The sequence below is a fragment of the Python bivittatus genome, unplaced genomic scaffold (assembly GCF_059951505.1).
Source record: "Python bivittatus isolate LINGU-HERP-01145 unplaced genomic scaffold, Pbiv_v1 ctg000070_np1212, whole genome shotgun sequence".
Classification (NCBI taxonomy): Eukaryota; Metazoa; Chordata; class Lepidosauria; order Squamata; family Pythonidae; genus Python; species Python bivittatus.
In genome coordinates, this window is record NW_028277034.1 from 35,352,643 (window position 1) to 35,367,228 (window position 14,586).

General features: G+C 35.3%; 1 protein-coding gene across 11 annotated transcripts in view; it reads left to right on the plus strand.

The window, feature by feature from the left end:
* The window catches only part of CAMK2D (calcium/calmodulin dependent protein kinase II delta), a 142,902-nt gene extending 130,064 nt beyond the window's left edge, over window positions 1-12,838 (plus strand). For 7 of the 11 annotated variants that reach the window (XM_088132935.1, XM_088132937.1, XM_088132928.1 and 4 more), the window contains 3 exons: window positions 5,818-5,893; window positions 6,807-6,901; window positions 9,111-9,343. In XM_088132935.1, coding sequence (XP_087989061.1) covers window positions 5,818-5,893; window positions 6,807-6,901; window positions 9,111-9,343 — 404 coding nt within the window. Of the gene's footprint in view, window positions 1-5,817; window positions 5,894-6,806; window positions 6,902-9,110; window positions 9,344-10,713 lie in introns of those variants that run through there. The other 4 variants (XM_088132927.1, XM_088132929.1, XM_088132931.1 and 1 more) reach the window with 1 other exon arrangement.
* The last annotated feature ends 1,748 nt before the right edge of the window (window positions 12,839-14,586 follow it).

Here is a 14,586-nt window from a genome sequence, read left to right on the forward strand (position 1 = left end):
CTCCTGGTCTATGGCTTGTAGCATACCTTAAGTCAGAAGTTCCCAAACATTCTTGGTTCACAGTGCTCTTAGTGTCTCAGTAATTTTTTTACAGTGCTCCTGCACCAAAACTGTGAACTGCCTCAAACTAGTTGTTCACATGGTGTCCAGCAGATGTTGAATACAGGCAGTCCCCAGTTTAAGAACGAATTAAGTCAAATTTATACATAAGCCAGAACAGTATTACTGTACAATACTGTATAAGTAGCATTGTGTAACGAACTTGAATCATTGTGTATTTAACTTGAATTTTGCTACAATAGGCTCCGTTCTTAACTATGGGTTGTCTGTAACCCAGGTGTTCTTAACCCAGGGCCTACCTGTGTTGTGTTTCCGTCAAAAATTTAAAATATCCCATGGTGCCCTGCGAGTACACTACAGTGCCCTGGGGCATTGCAGTTTACAGTCTGCGAACTACAGCCTTAAATGCAACTCTGCCACAAGTATTCAGAATAGAAGTGGGGGATGACTTGGTGATGTCATGAACTCTTTCTGTACAAATATGAAGGGTACAGATACATTGAGACAAACTCCCAAAAGGATGGAGCTTACTTAATGAGCTAGGGTACAGTTTGGCATTACCAAGAAAATTTGTTAAGTCATAATGGAAATAAAACCTCATGAGTCTGAGCAACCGCAAAGATCAGTGGCATTATCAGCAGAAGTAAGAAAAGCAGAAGAAGATTAGAATGGAATAACAAGAGAGATTGGATTGTTTCAATTTAGAGCTTTACATTTAAAAGTTGAGAAAATAACTTTCAACTAGACGATATTAATAAAGATAAACACCACACGTAGCATTTCATTGCCTTACAGTGGCCTTCTGTTTGGACTGCTATAATACCTATAATACCTAATTTCTCTCAAGCTTTGCTGAGACCCATGCTATTATTATCATCATCACCACCACCACCACCACCATCATCATCATCATTTTTTGTTATTTTCTAATACTTCCTGCAGGAAATCTCTATGTAGAAGTCTGTAAAGGCATTCAGTATGAATAATGAGCCAATAACCCTTGCTTGTATTTCTTTCAAGTTTTAATTGTTCTTCACAACATTCATAAGATATTTTTTTCTATTTGGATGATAGAGGGAGCTTCTTCCCACTTATCTTACTACATTTCATGCTTAGAAGTAGCAAATACAATTGTTCTGGAGTCAGAATTCTTCTATATGTTGATTGAGAATAAAGAAGCTTAATTTCTTGGTCAGCTCTTCCTATCTAGTTGGGTTGCAGGTGATATTTTGTAAGTTTGAAAATTGCTTGTGGTTTAATGGACTTACATGCCATTGAGACTGATTTTGTTTTTGTTTTTCAATCTTAGTGATTAATGATTAAATATACACGTTCTTTTTTTAAAGCCTTACTTGTCATTTTATTTAAATATCTATGTACTATATCACCCGTGTATTTCTGCAATAAAACAGTCTAAATGGCTACGTAATAAGCGTTTTTAAGATGCCGCTGAGAAGAGTACTATGTTGGTACCAGATAGACTTTTGTGAAAAAAGTATTCCTGAGTTGGGACGCCACCACAGAAAGCTCTCTCTTTTATGGAAAAATTAACTTCTCTTTCAGAAAGAACAGAGAGAAAAGATTTCTATAATGGTCTGAATGCTTAGTCAGGTGGATGTAGAATGAGACACATTTCCATGGGCTCCTTAGCTTTTAACATCCACAGTGGTCCAAACTCTGAACATTACACTGTTGGCTTCTTGTTTATTCTTTGTTTTTTGTCATTTTTGTGTCCTTTTGTTTCCTTGTGGGGGTTAATGTGGTTATTGCTTTAAATACTGTGACTGTTTTGATTGGTTTTAACCTCACTGTATGTTTTATTTTTGCTCGTATAAAAGCCGCCAAGTGATGTTTAATTGCTGCAGGGTAGAAATATTACAAACAAATAAATATGTGATGCATTTTTTTCTATGGAAATGTGTTTAACCTGTAGATTCATGGCATTTTATTTTATATATTTTGTATAAAACTTTCTGCAGCTCACCAACTTGCAAAGAATCGCAATGTATCCCAAGTTGAAAATATATATTACAAGTATTTGTTCAGAAATTGTTATACCATATTTTCTGTTTTTCCTCTAGGTATGCATTCTCAAATTTAAAATGTTGCAGGCCTTTTTATGTATTTTTACCCTATGAGTGAATTTTCATTATTTTTAGTAATAGATACATAGTTTGGCTTCTACTTTTCTGAGATTTTGATGATTGTTGTTCTCATATATATATTCCCTTGACAGAGCTGTGCTTTGATCAAAACATTGATTCTGTCTTCCTTTGTTTGTTCCAAAATATATTGAATGAGATCTGTAAGTTTGACTGCCTGCTTGCCTTTTCTTCCTGACCAATTTTGCAGGGTAAAGGAAAAAAATCTGAAAACTTTTTTTTTAACTTTATTGATTTTCAATAAAATATAAGGAAACTGAAAAAACAAAGATAGAGAAAGAAAAAAAAACAAAGTTAAAAATGCAGAAAAGGAAAATGAAAAGAAAAGAGAGAAAGAATAGGTGACTTCCAACTTTCTCTGTTGCAGATATAAATAAATATACATACATCTTTTACTCTAAAAATATAACTAATACAAAATACTTCTCTAATCCTAAAATCTAATAATTGTCAAATCCCCAAGTCAACATGGCATTTTACAATCCCAAGCAAAAAATAAAAATAAGAGTGATTTCCAAACAGAAGCAAAGCTAAACCCTCCCCCTTTTTTAATCTCAGTACTCTATGTCACCATCTCCGCCACTGCCATTAATGTCCAATCATAAATACCTGTGTGTTTTGTCATCTATGTGCATATAAAAATCTCAAAAGTATTGTCATATACCATCGTCCCTTCCCAAAGATAATAGAAAGCACTTTCATATCACTCATATTTCCCACCACACTAACATTCCTAGTAACTTACCCATTCAGTCCTAATCAACAAGAAATCCCTCTAATAACTATCAGGAGTCACAACCTATATTCATTTTTGCTACTGTTAAGCAACAGTAATATTAATAACATTGTCATACAATTCTGGTCCCCAAAAAATTGCCATTAATGTATCAGAAACCACAGTCTTATGTTTTAACCATAATCAAACAGATGTACTTTATACATTTCCTGTTTACTTTTAAGAGGTTCATTCTTTAATCTTCACAGTTAGTACCCCACATATTGAATCTTTATTATTTTCTCCTTGTTTTCTTCTTTCAGGAGCAACTTCAATACATTCTCTTTATCTTTCAGTAATTTAAGACCTTCTTTTTGTAGATCCAAAATAGTGTCATCATTAGACTGATCCCAGTTCTGTTTACTTTTAAAGAGTTCATTCTTTAAACCTAGCAAATGGTGCCCCACAAGTTGAATCTTTATTATTTTCTCCTTGACTTCTTCTTTCAGGAATCACTTCAATAAGTTCTCTTCGTCTCTCAGTGATTTAAAACATTATTTTTGTGAATCCAAAACAATATCATTGTTAGGCTGATCCAAAGTAACTAAGTCCAAAATAAGATTCTTTTTCTTTAAAGTCCAGTAAAATATCCATTTCTCTTTCTTATTCCATATGTTTATTATCCATATTCTCCAAGATATCCAACTTGTGTTCAACTTGCCTCACATCAGTAGCAGCCTCATTTAATTTAGCATTGAGTTTCTTGTTCAAATTATCAAATTTATCCTCCAGGGACTGAATTATTTTTTCTGCAAAGTTTTGGAACATAATCTTGAAGCACTCATCCCTGCAGTTTGCTCTCTTAGTAGCCATAGTCAATAGCACTCTCTAGTGTCAGAAATACAAGTTATATTCTATCCAGAGTGAAAAGTGAAAGGATGAAAGTCCCTTTATCTTAAGATTCCTCTCCAATTAGCATCAATTAAGAAGACAAAGCAGAGTTTACACAGTTCCCATATTCACATTCCAATATCACAAACCCAAGTGCAGATTCACCAGAAAAATAAAAATCCTTTTCTCTTGTTTCTTAAGAATTAATTTAAAAAAAATCCAAGCCTTTGCCTTTTTTGCTGAATATGCAAAACCATTTATCCTAATCAAAAAAAGAAAGTGAAATCGTTCCATGAAGCACCAATAGTAGCCAAAAGGAAAAAATACACAGTAACTAAAGAATGCTTTTGTAATTAAAAAAGCAAAAAAAAAAAAAATTAGAAATGAGCGGGCAAGGGCCTGGGTTTTTTTGTCTTCTTTGCAGTTTGGAACTTGATGGTAACCCCGCCTCCCAGCTGATCATGCACCAGTAGATCCCGAAAGTCTGTTTCAAGATCTTCTGGCTGTGAAAAGTTGTCCAGATGTCATAAGGGACAATTTCTAGGTTTCTCCTTGGGTCCGTAGAATTCTTCAGGCTCCAGGAAGCCTGCCTGAGCCTAAAAAGTCTGTGAAGATGACTCTCCACTTGAAAAGGAGAGCCTAACACGTGGCCATTTCTCACCGGAAGCCAAATCATATGAAAACTAAGGAGGAGTGGAAGGTATCAAATTACACTTGAGGAAAATGCATCTTTTCTTGGGAGGGAGAAAACTCTCCCTGCGTATCAATCCTTCTTAGAAATTGCAAAGGGGAACAATAGTGCTTTCTCCTGCTGTGGGGAAGATGTGGTATCAGCAGCCATAACTAATGTACCTGCACTCACTTTTCTTCTACCTGAATGATTACCAACCAACATTGTTCCAATTAAATTTAAAAATGCAAAAGATTGTTGTAGTTCAGAGGTCCCATAGAAAGGGGTAAAGATTAAGTTTTGACAAAGTATTCAAGCAGTCTTGCTTTGCTCAGTGTTTTTATTTAACTAGAGAGAGAGAATGAGAATCATGCCTTATATTCATTTAGAGCACTCAACATGGTTATCATGAAATAAAATGTGCACACAAAAATTAAAAAGCAAAGTATTTCCAGCCAGCAACTCCCATAACCCCACCTAGCATGGTGAGAGCAGTTCTCACCATGGCATACACAGTGCAGTCTAAAATGACTGGACAGCAACAGATTAGTAAATGGCAGATTGAGAGCAGAAGCAAGCACAGATGATATCTAAGAACTAAGCCAGGGGTTAGTTAGCCAACAGCCTTTTCACACATGGAATGCCATTACACAATTGAGAGAGGCAATCAATCTAAAAATGTCCAAAGCTGAATTTTGCAAGATTTCAGAGTTTCAAAAGATTTCAATTTTTAAATTTGGGATCCCACCAATGTCATCTGAGGATGTCGGAGGTGACTTGATGCCCCTGGATACTACAGTGCTGTTCTCTGAACTATGCTATGTTAAAATCCGTAAGAGTAAACCAGAGGCAATATTGTAGAACTCAAGAAATGGAAAGAGATAAGAGAGACGAGTATTTTGAGATGTGTAGGTTTCAAAAGATGCCACACATTCCCTTTGAAAACACAAGGAGAATAAAAACAACCTGCAAGGAGTATCAGAGGAGTGCTCTGTCAAATGCATGGAACTCAGCAAAGGATTATTCCTATTATGCCCATGCTTCCTCTCTGAATGGTTTTGAAGCTACAAAAGTTCACTGAAGGCAGAAAATATGTGTAGAGGTCAGTCCATTGCACAAAATTGGTAGCAATTCAACTCTTGACTGTATTAACAGCAAACGATAAGGGGACTGCAGAGGCTGTCTGAATGCATGATATAATTGATCAGAGAGCAAAACTCAGTGACTTAGACTGTTGTTCATACAGTCTTTTATTCCGTTGGCTTTCATTGTACATTTAATCTTGTGTCATTTTACTCATGTTTCTTTCTTGTTTCCAGCTCGTAAACAAGAGATCATCAAGGTTACTGAGCAGCTGATAGAAGCTATCAATAATGGGGATTTTGAAGCCTACACGTAAGTTGCCTTCCACTCCCTAGCCACCTTCCACTCACTTGGATATCAGTACTAATGTTAGGCAATATTCAGCAACTGGTTATTATAACCAGAATGTGGTTGCAGCCCTCTTGATCATATTGAGAAGAAGGAAGAATTCCTCAAATTTTGAGGTGGGGGGCCTTTTAGTGGTCAAAGGGTATTGATGGGTATGATAGGTCAGTTTATGATTCAGGTTTGTATCACAGTTGTGGGCAGAGATTGGATTTTCTGGTTGTGGGGACAGAAGTTAAATTCTTGCTTTCTTCTAACTGTGTTAAGTTTCATATGTTTCCTGCCCCAGAATGGTAGGAAACCACATAACCAGAATTGGGCTAGATGGTGTTATATAGTTCAGCATAAAGACTTTCATATGTTTATTTCTTTAATATATTTCCAAAAATTAGACATTGTCACATGAACTCTGTAGGGTTTATCTCAGCTTCTTTACATCATCAAGAATTAGTCCTGGGGGAAAAGAGAGGTGGGTAAAAGGTTCAGCAGAAAACATTTTCATCTAGCAGCAGCCTACGTGTTTCATGTTTCAGAAATACATGCATCAGTGGGAGATGGAGCAGCCACCTGAAGGCATTTCCAGATGAGAATACCTTTGGGTATCAGCGACCCTAGAGCTGGCTTCACCTGTAGTGTGCCTGTTTTTGTGTGTGTGTGAAAGAAAGGGATGGGAAGAGCACCAGGACTAGTGCCTTAAAGCTGTGGTTTTCCAACAAGGAGATTATAAGGGATGTAGGATTTCAGGAAGGAACTGAACCCTCATCAGATGTCCTGCAGACTGGATATGAAATGTAGGCTCACTGGATTCAGCTTATGCACAATGGTTTCTTACTCTTGCAGCATAATGAGTACAGAGAGATTTTTTTTCCTTGTTCTATAGGAAAATCTGTGATCCTGGACTTACCTCATTTGAGCCTGAAGCTTTGGGAAATCTTGTAGAGGGGATGGACTTCCACCGGTTTTACTTTGAAAATGGTATGTTGTTACTTGATATTTATGTCTTTCAAGCCAAACATTTTAGATTACTGTCACAAAGTACATATGTAATTAACCGCAACTCACAGGAACATAAGCAGTTCCCAGCTGGATCAGACCTGGTCCATCTAGTCCAGCAGTCTATTCTCACAGTGGCCAACCAACTGCAGAAAGAAGCCCAGTAGTCTCCCAGCAGATGGCCTTCAGAGGCAGTCACACTGCCATCAAGGCTAATAGCCATTGATCCCCCTGAGTTCCATGAATTGATTCAACCCTTTTTTAAAGTGAGCAAATTCAAATAATTTAAGGCATTACTTATATTTGGTAGGCAACATTCCTTTGATTGAGAGCCGCAATTAGCTCCCCCAACCAGCTGGAGGGTTGCAGGTAGCATCACTTGAAGGGTGACTACATCACCAGAAGGAATATATTTTCCTTTTGATGGGTTCAGGGCAGAATTAGGCCCTCAGAGATCTTTCTGCTCTCAAAAAGTTTTTATGGTGTGTGGAAATTGCTGGTTGAGGAAATTGATTTTGCTTAAAACCAGAAAGGACTGCATTTCTGATTACTTCAGAGAATAGTCTACTCTGTGGAAATAAAATTGAAAATGGGTATGATAGGACCAAGAACAGAATGAAATTTGACCAAACCTAATGCAGAGTTCTTCACATAGGGAAACAAAGTCAAATGTAAAGGTAAAAGACTGGAGGATGCTTGGTGTGCATAAAAATTATTTAGCTTTGGGAGATGGTGACCAGCATGGGCTACTCAATAAGCTTCATAAAAACACATATCTGTACACAGAAGATTGAATTGTAATGCGAATTAACAAGCCATTATAATAAATTAATATGTTCAGATAGTATTAGCAAAGATTACATTTTTGTTTGCTTTTTAAAAAAATTAAAATATCACTGTCCCTGGTAAATGAAAAGTGAAATGTTATATATCAGCATCGTGAAGGCCTTTGTAAATCAAATCATTTAATGCTAACATATATCTGTACATTTTATATCTGTACAGATCTATATTTTCAGTATAGGCCTATTTTAGCAGACAATCATTTCAGGAGAAATTCCTAGCCACATTTTTTCAAAAGCTCTCATTTTCCTCCTTAGCACCAAGTCTAAGCAGTTAAGTTTTAAAATGGTAGAACTGCATCAGTACCTTGTTAGGGCTTTTTATTCTTTTCATTCTGAAGGATATGACTCCTCTTGAAGATTCTGGTACAAGCAACACAGGTTTCATGTTTGCTAAGAGGAGCACAAATTCTTTTATGTGTAAAACAAAGAAGTGAGTGGAGGTTACACAGTGTCCCTTAAATAAGTTTGTATAAGCCATAAATTATAATTTAACACTTTAAAATATTAGAATAATGCTTCCATTCAGTTGTGAAAAAAACGTCCATGTTTCACGTTTGGAGACAACTCATTGTACATAGAATGGAAAACCTATGGTTTCATCAGTGAAAAGCAAACAGGAAACCGTTGTCTCAGTTTTATTGTTCCCCTTGCTCCTTCCAACTGCTACATCTCCAGGGTTTAAGGGAAAAAACACCAGGAATAATACCAGTTTCAGAATGGTGGTCACCAGATGTTTGAAACTGCAGAGCCCTAAAGTTGAAACCTAGTAGGTACCAGGTTACCTGTACGTAAGTGTCCTAGAAAATAACTATTGTATTTTATTTTCCTATAAGTTTTAAGTCTACATCAATCTCTCTAAAGCAGGAAAACAAAATCATAAATAAATAAGATGGCAGGAACTGCAGACTCATTCAGCAGAGGAATTTATGATTTGATGCATATTTCTCATGGTCAGTAATGGCATACTTCGCAGTAGGAATAGTCCCTTTCAGGTCATGTGTGGAATGTTTATACAGACTGCAGCAGATGGAAAATAGTTTAAATATTTTAAAAATGTCACAGGTCCAATTTTGATCCTCACCTAATTTGATCAAGGATTAATGTTTGTAACTCCAGCTCCACTATGTAATTAAGACCCCCTGTCCCAATAAATATACAATGTTGTGTGATATATTGACTGGTGCTTATACTCTGTGAACACGATCCATAGAATGTTAGGTGAGTTTATCAGTGACTTCTCAGAATTAACCACTTTTATTTATTTGATGCTAAGCATGCCCAGATGATCCGGAGTGCAACTGTTTTGTGCATTAAGGGTTTTCTGTGATATGTCTTTCCCTCCATAGTTTTGTCGAAGAGCAACAAGCCAGTCCACACCATTATCCTGAATCCTCATGTCCACCTGGTAGGGGATGACGCTGCCTGCATTGCATATATCCGACTAACTCAGTATATGGATGGAAGCGGAATGCCAAAAACGATGCAGTCAGAAGAGACCCGGGTTTGGCACCGCCGTGATGGGAAATGGCAGAATGTTCATTTTCACCGTTCAGGATCACCAACAGTACCTATCAAGTGAGTAATGGATTTGTGTCCCCTCATTGCAACTTTTCTGCCTATCTAGCTTTAGACCTTTGTTGCATCATTTCATCCATACTATCTTTTGTAGGTGCTGTATTTTTCTCATTCCACATTTCTTTTTGCCCATTACAATCAAGCCCAGGCTAATAATCTCTGGGAATTTGAAGCAATTTGTTTTACACCACCCAGCATCTGTGTCAATTGGTGCAGTATAAATATGCTGCCAAATGAATAAAGCCCCATATTTATGTCACCAATTATTTGCATATTATTTTTCAGCAGGGCTGTGCCCGGAGCAGCTTACAACATTAAAAAATTGAAATAAATAGATTGTAATAAAACCAGGTATATATTCATAGCATGAATAAATAGTCAATACAATTTTGCATAAAATAAATCACACTGAGTCAGTGGGAATTAACGGAATTAGGGGCATATTGGCTGTAGCAGAAAAGATTGCAATGCTAATTTCCACTTTGTATCTTTCTTATTATTTATCAAATCAGCTTTGGAAAAGATGACAGATTGATTCTTAGAATTTGCTATGATGAATAGTCACAGATTCCAGAACAGAACTGAGTGAACTGGTTTGTTACAGATGAATGCTCTGATATTAATTTGGCTGTGGAAAATAACCACAAATTCTTCCTTATTGTGTCAACAAGTGAATAAAAATCTGTGGTATCCATCTGTTCCATAGCTCCTGACTATTTAAATAAATGATTTAGCATACCATAGCATGCCATAATCCTTCAAACCAAACCTCCACTTGAATATTATCAGAAAGTACCAGAAATAGGAGCTTTGCGAGAATCAGAATCCCAAGCAGATGAGGCTCAAAGTTATGCAATGATTTCATCATGTTACATCTGAACTTAGGATGTCCTGATCAGAGTACAAACAGAGGGTTCTGCCTTCTGTTGGATGACCTTCATGTTCATTCCTAGCTTGCTAAATAATGTTCTGGAAGGACCTAGCCTCTTTTCACATGTTTCTAGTCTCCTCCATTATAGTCAGGGTGGGATTATAATGCTATAATATTGATATAAAAATCACCACACCAAAATCAGTAGAATTGAATTGTTTGTCTGAATATGGTATAGATTATTACTGAACTCTGTCATAGCAGCAAGATGCAAAAAAAAAATCGTCTTGTACAAACTTAAATCGGTTTTCCCTTAATTTAAAAAATAATGAATGTGAGTGAGTGAAGAAAATAGTTACAGAATTTGATTTGTTTGGATCTTTTTAATGAACAGTAAAATAATTCAGTTTATTTGGAAATTACTCCAAGATTTAGCACAAAATAATTAATGTTCCTTTCATTCTCTCTTTCCTTCTTTTTCTCTCTCTCTCTTTGTCTTTTAGCTAAATGTCAGCGCTGCCCAAGTTGTGTTCTCCGCACTCCACACTTGGTTGGCTCCCCCTGGGCCATCCCTTTGCCCTCTTCATGCATGTTCTCTGAGTGCATGAAGCTGTGAAGTTTCTTCAAGTGATGTTTAGAATCGCATCATTTTGTTGTATATTCCATTGGTAGCTTTTTTTTACACTTCATTGAAGGAGATGTTCCATGGCAATTGGAAATAGAGGTACAGGAGAAAGTGTAAAGAGAAAAATTGAAATGCGAGAATATATTCAGGCTATACATCTCAAGAGATCTGCATGTGCACCCTATAAAAACAAAGGTTAAAAAGAATTAACTTTGTTTTAATTTTTATTATTTTCTGAGTCATTTGTTTTTAAAGGTTGTTGCTTAATCCTTTTGTCATAGAAGGATTAATGAAATTCCTACTAACAGCATATTTAATGTAAGATATATGGTAGACATAGTGACTTAGACCAAAGCATTTCTATAGGTTTGAGGTCTTGGAAAGTTGCCTTTGCTGTGATTCACTATGTATAAACTGGAAAAAGGCAAAATTTGGAAATTTGACTTCAACAAGAATGATCTGTCACTGTGGTCATTTGGTCAGCAAATGTAACAACAAATTGATTTCTTTCTTTTCTAGTTGCTTATTTAGTGTCATTTTCAGGAAAAAAAAAAAAAAAAGAATTAGCATTTTTAGCTTTCGGAAACCAAGCAGTGAACAGATTCAATATAGCTTCTGCTGATACAGTTTATGGGTAAAATAAAACTTTTTTTTAATCGTTTTTTGGATGTACAGTACATTTATTAAAGCGAGATGTTGAGGATTTTTTAACTGATATTCTAATAAGATGTGTAGCAATCTAGAACAATTAGGTCTTAAAAGCTTAGTATCAAGAGATGTCTAAATTTTCTTTGTATCAATTTATTACCAGGAAACACCTGTTTTCTAATAATGTTGTCAAATTTAACAGTAATAATTTTATCATTTTTTCATGGCCTATTGACAGCCTTGAAAGTATGAAATAAAACAATAATTGTAGCTTTATTAATTTCTCCCTTTTCCCAGATGTCAAATGTCCCTCAAATGTCTATTGCTGCATATATACTGGCAAAACAAGCAGCCAAAAAGCTTCTCTGTCAGTTTAAAACACATTACTTGGATAATGTTTGTTTGCTTTTCTTGTATAAATATGAAATTATATTTCCAAAAGCATTGCTCCTTCTATTTCAATTTTTTAAAATTGTATTGGTACTTTTCTTTGTTGTTAAAGTCTTTTTCTTTCCTTAAGTAGGGCAATCGATTTTCTGTAACTCTGTATAGCGCATGACATTTTGATTAATGTTCTTTTTGGTAAGTAAAAATTTACAACTTGTAACAGCTTGAAAATTTTTAAAGCAGAGGAAAAAAAACTCCCAATTTGTATAACTTTCATCTCTCTATACTGATTATTAATCAAAAGTGGATCTTATTCTTTATACCTTGATGTTGTAAACATTATATTAGAGAAATTTAAGCTTCTCTGGTGATAGTTATTACATACTTTCAACCCACAGAAGAATTTAGAACAATCATCAATAAATGTCTCAAGCCATATTAATCTGCTAGTGGGATCTGTGAAAAGATAATGGCCTCATGCATAATTTTTTACAAATAAATTTCTTCTTTTGTGAAGCAGCTTTAGGTGGCATTAGTGTATTTTTATTTTATGAAATATGGCATAGAATTTTTATACTCTTTTACCATAGCATGCTGTGATGCCATATTATTCTAGATCGTCTGTCTTCCACACTGAGATGTGAGAAATACAGTGTGAGTTAGTTCTCTGTACTCCACCTAAATTATGCATCTAATTCTTTGCCATTTTAATACACTGCAGTTTACTATGAGACCCAGTGTGTAGGTATTTGTGTCTGTATACATATATATGTCTCTCTATGTACACATATATATGTGTATATACATATATATGTACATATATATATGTGTCTGTGTGTGTGTATCTATATATTGATATATAGATATATATTGATATATAGATATAAATAAAGATATATATCTCCTGCCACAATGGTAAAGAACTGACATATATATTTAAGAATTAATAAATTTGTGATTTATGCTGACATTCGATGTTTCATTGTTTTCCTTTGAGATTGCAGGCCTCATCATTCCTTACCTTCCATTTACTACCAAAATGACCATTATCATAAAGGGCTGCATATATTAGGTCTGTGCAAGGTGCTTGGAATTCAAAATATTTTGACATTAAAATAGTTGTTTCAAATTTAAAACAGGATATTCCCTCTTCCTAGAAATGTTCCTACACTGTTCCATCCATTCCAGAAATGTTTTGAGCACTGCTGCTGTATGTTACAAAAATATCTGTGGTGGTACTCCAGTTTGTGGATGAAGAATCCATGTCATAGATGATTTTTAAAAAACTGTGTTCATTTCAGATAGCTGGTATCAGTGGTGCTTGATATTTGGTTAATTATATTGTACTGTATTCTATATCTAGTGATCTTCCATCGTCTGGTGCTATTCCAAGAGTTGGTTTCAGAACACCCTACGTCCATTCAGTAGGGGTTTTTTTGCTCTACACTAATCATTCTGCACACTTTACCATATGAGTGACCTGTATTGGGGTTAATTTTGCATGATATATGATAATAATTTATGGCATTTTTCAGTGCTGCAAAAAATAATTAAAATATTAATTATGTTTGGTACTTTAAGTTTAGTATAGTAATAGTGGGTGTATGGGGGGGAGCCATGTGGTTTGCTTTGAGAAGTTAGATAAAGGCCTCTGCTTAATTTACTGTATTTTTCAGTTTTCAGTGTGGTGTAGTAGTTAAAGGCTCAAGTTCAAGTTCATCCTTAGCCATGAAGACTTACTAGATGATCTAACAAGTAAAATAAATAAACCCGACTGTGTTTTTTTAAAAACTGCTTTTAGATCCTTTCCGAGAAAACAATGGTGTTTTTCCAGAGTATGCCCTGTGGATCCTACATAAACTGGTTGATTTGATTTGATTTGATTTGATTTATACTCATCACAATAAAAAAGACTCCTGGTAGTTTACTATTCATCCATCAAAATACAATAAAATGTCCATGATATAATCTTAGACTGAACTTTGCTGGATGCAGTACATGTGTTCTGATCTTTGGATTTTTTCTCCAAGTGGAAATGATAAGATTCCTACATGCTGGCACACACCATCTATAAGATCATTTACTACAGTGCCCATTTTAATTAACAGCACTGTCAGAATTATTTATTTCCACATTCAACCTCCATAAATTGATAAATCCATCTGTCTTTCATTCAGTTTTCCCTCTTGCTGGCAGCCATCTGGCTCCTCTCTTTGGCTCTTGTTGTAGCTTGTCAAATGAATAATACCTTGTTCTCTTTTCAGAATATATGGAGAATTTCTGCAAACACTTCATATCAAAAGTGCTTGTAATAGGTGGCATTACAAGTGCTTGTAATAGGTGGCATTCAGCTTATAGCTGACACTAGTATGGGAAAAACGACTTACCAGAAGGATCCGATTTGAGGACATAAAGAGAATCAGTGCAGGATTGCTTTTGCTTAAATTGATTGTCAGTGTCATATTTTCCATTACAAATTTATATTCGGTTTTCCTTTTTCCAGATAAACATATTCTAAGCATGTTTATATCAGTTTATTATGTAATATTTGATTTGTTCAGCAACAGGAAGACCTAACATCAAAAGAGAATGATAATTCCTGGTTATCTCCAGAAGTTGAATCATGTAATATTGAAGAAAGTTTTTTTTTTCCATGTCTCCATTCCACATCTCTTCAGGGGAAAGATGTAGAATAAAGGAATATACATGATCCTAT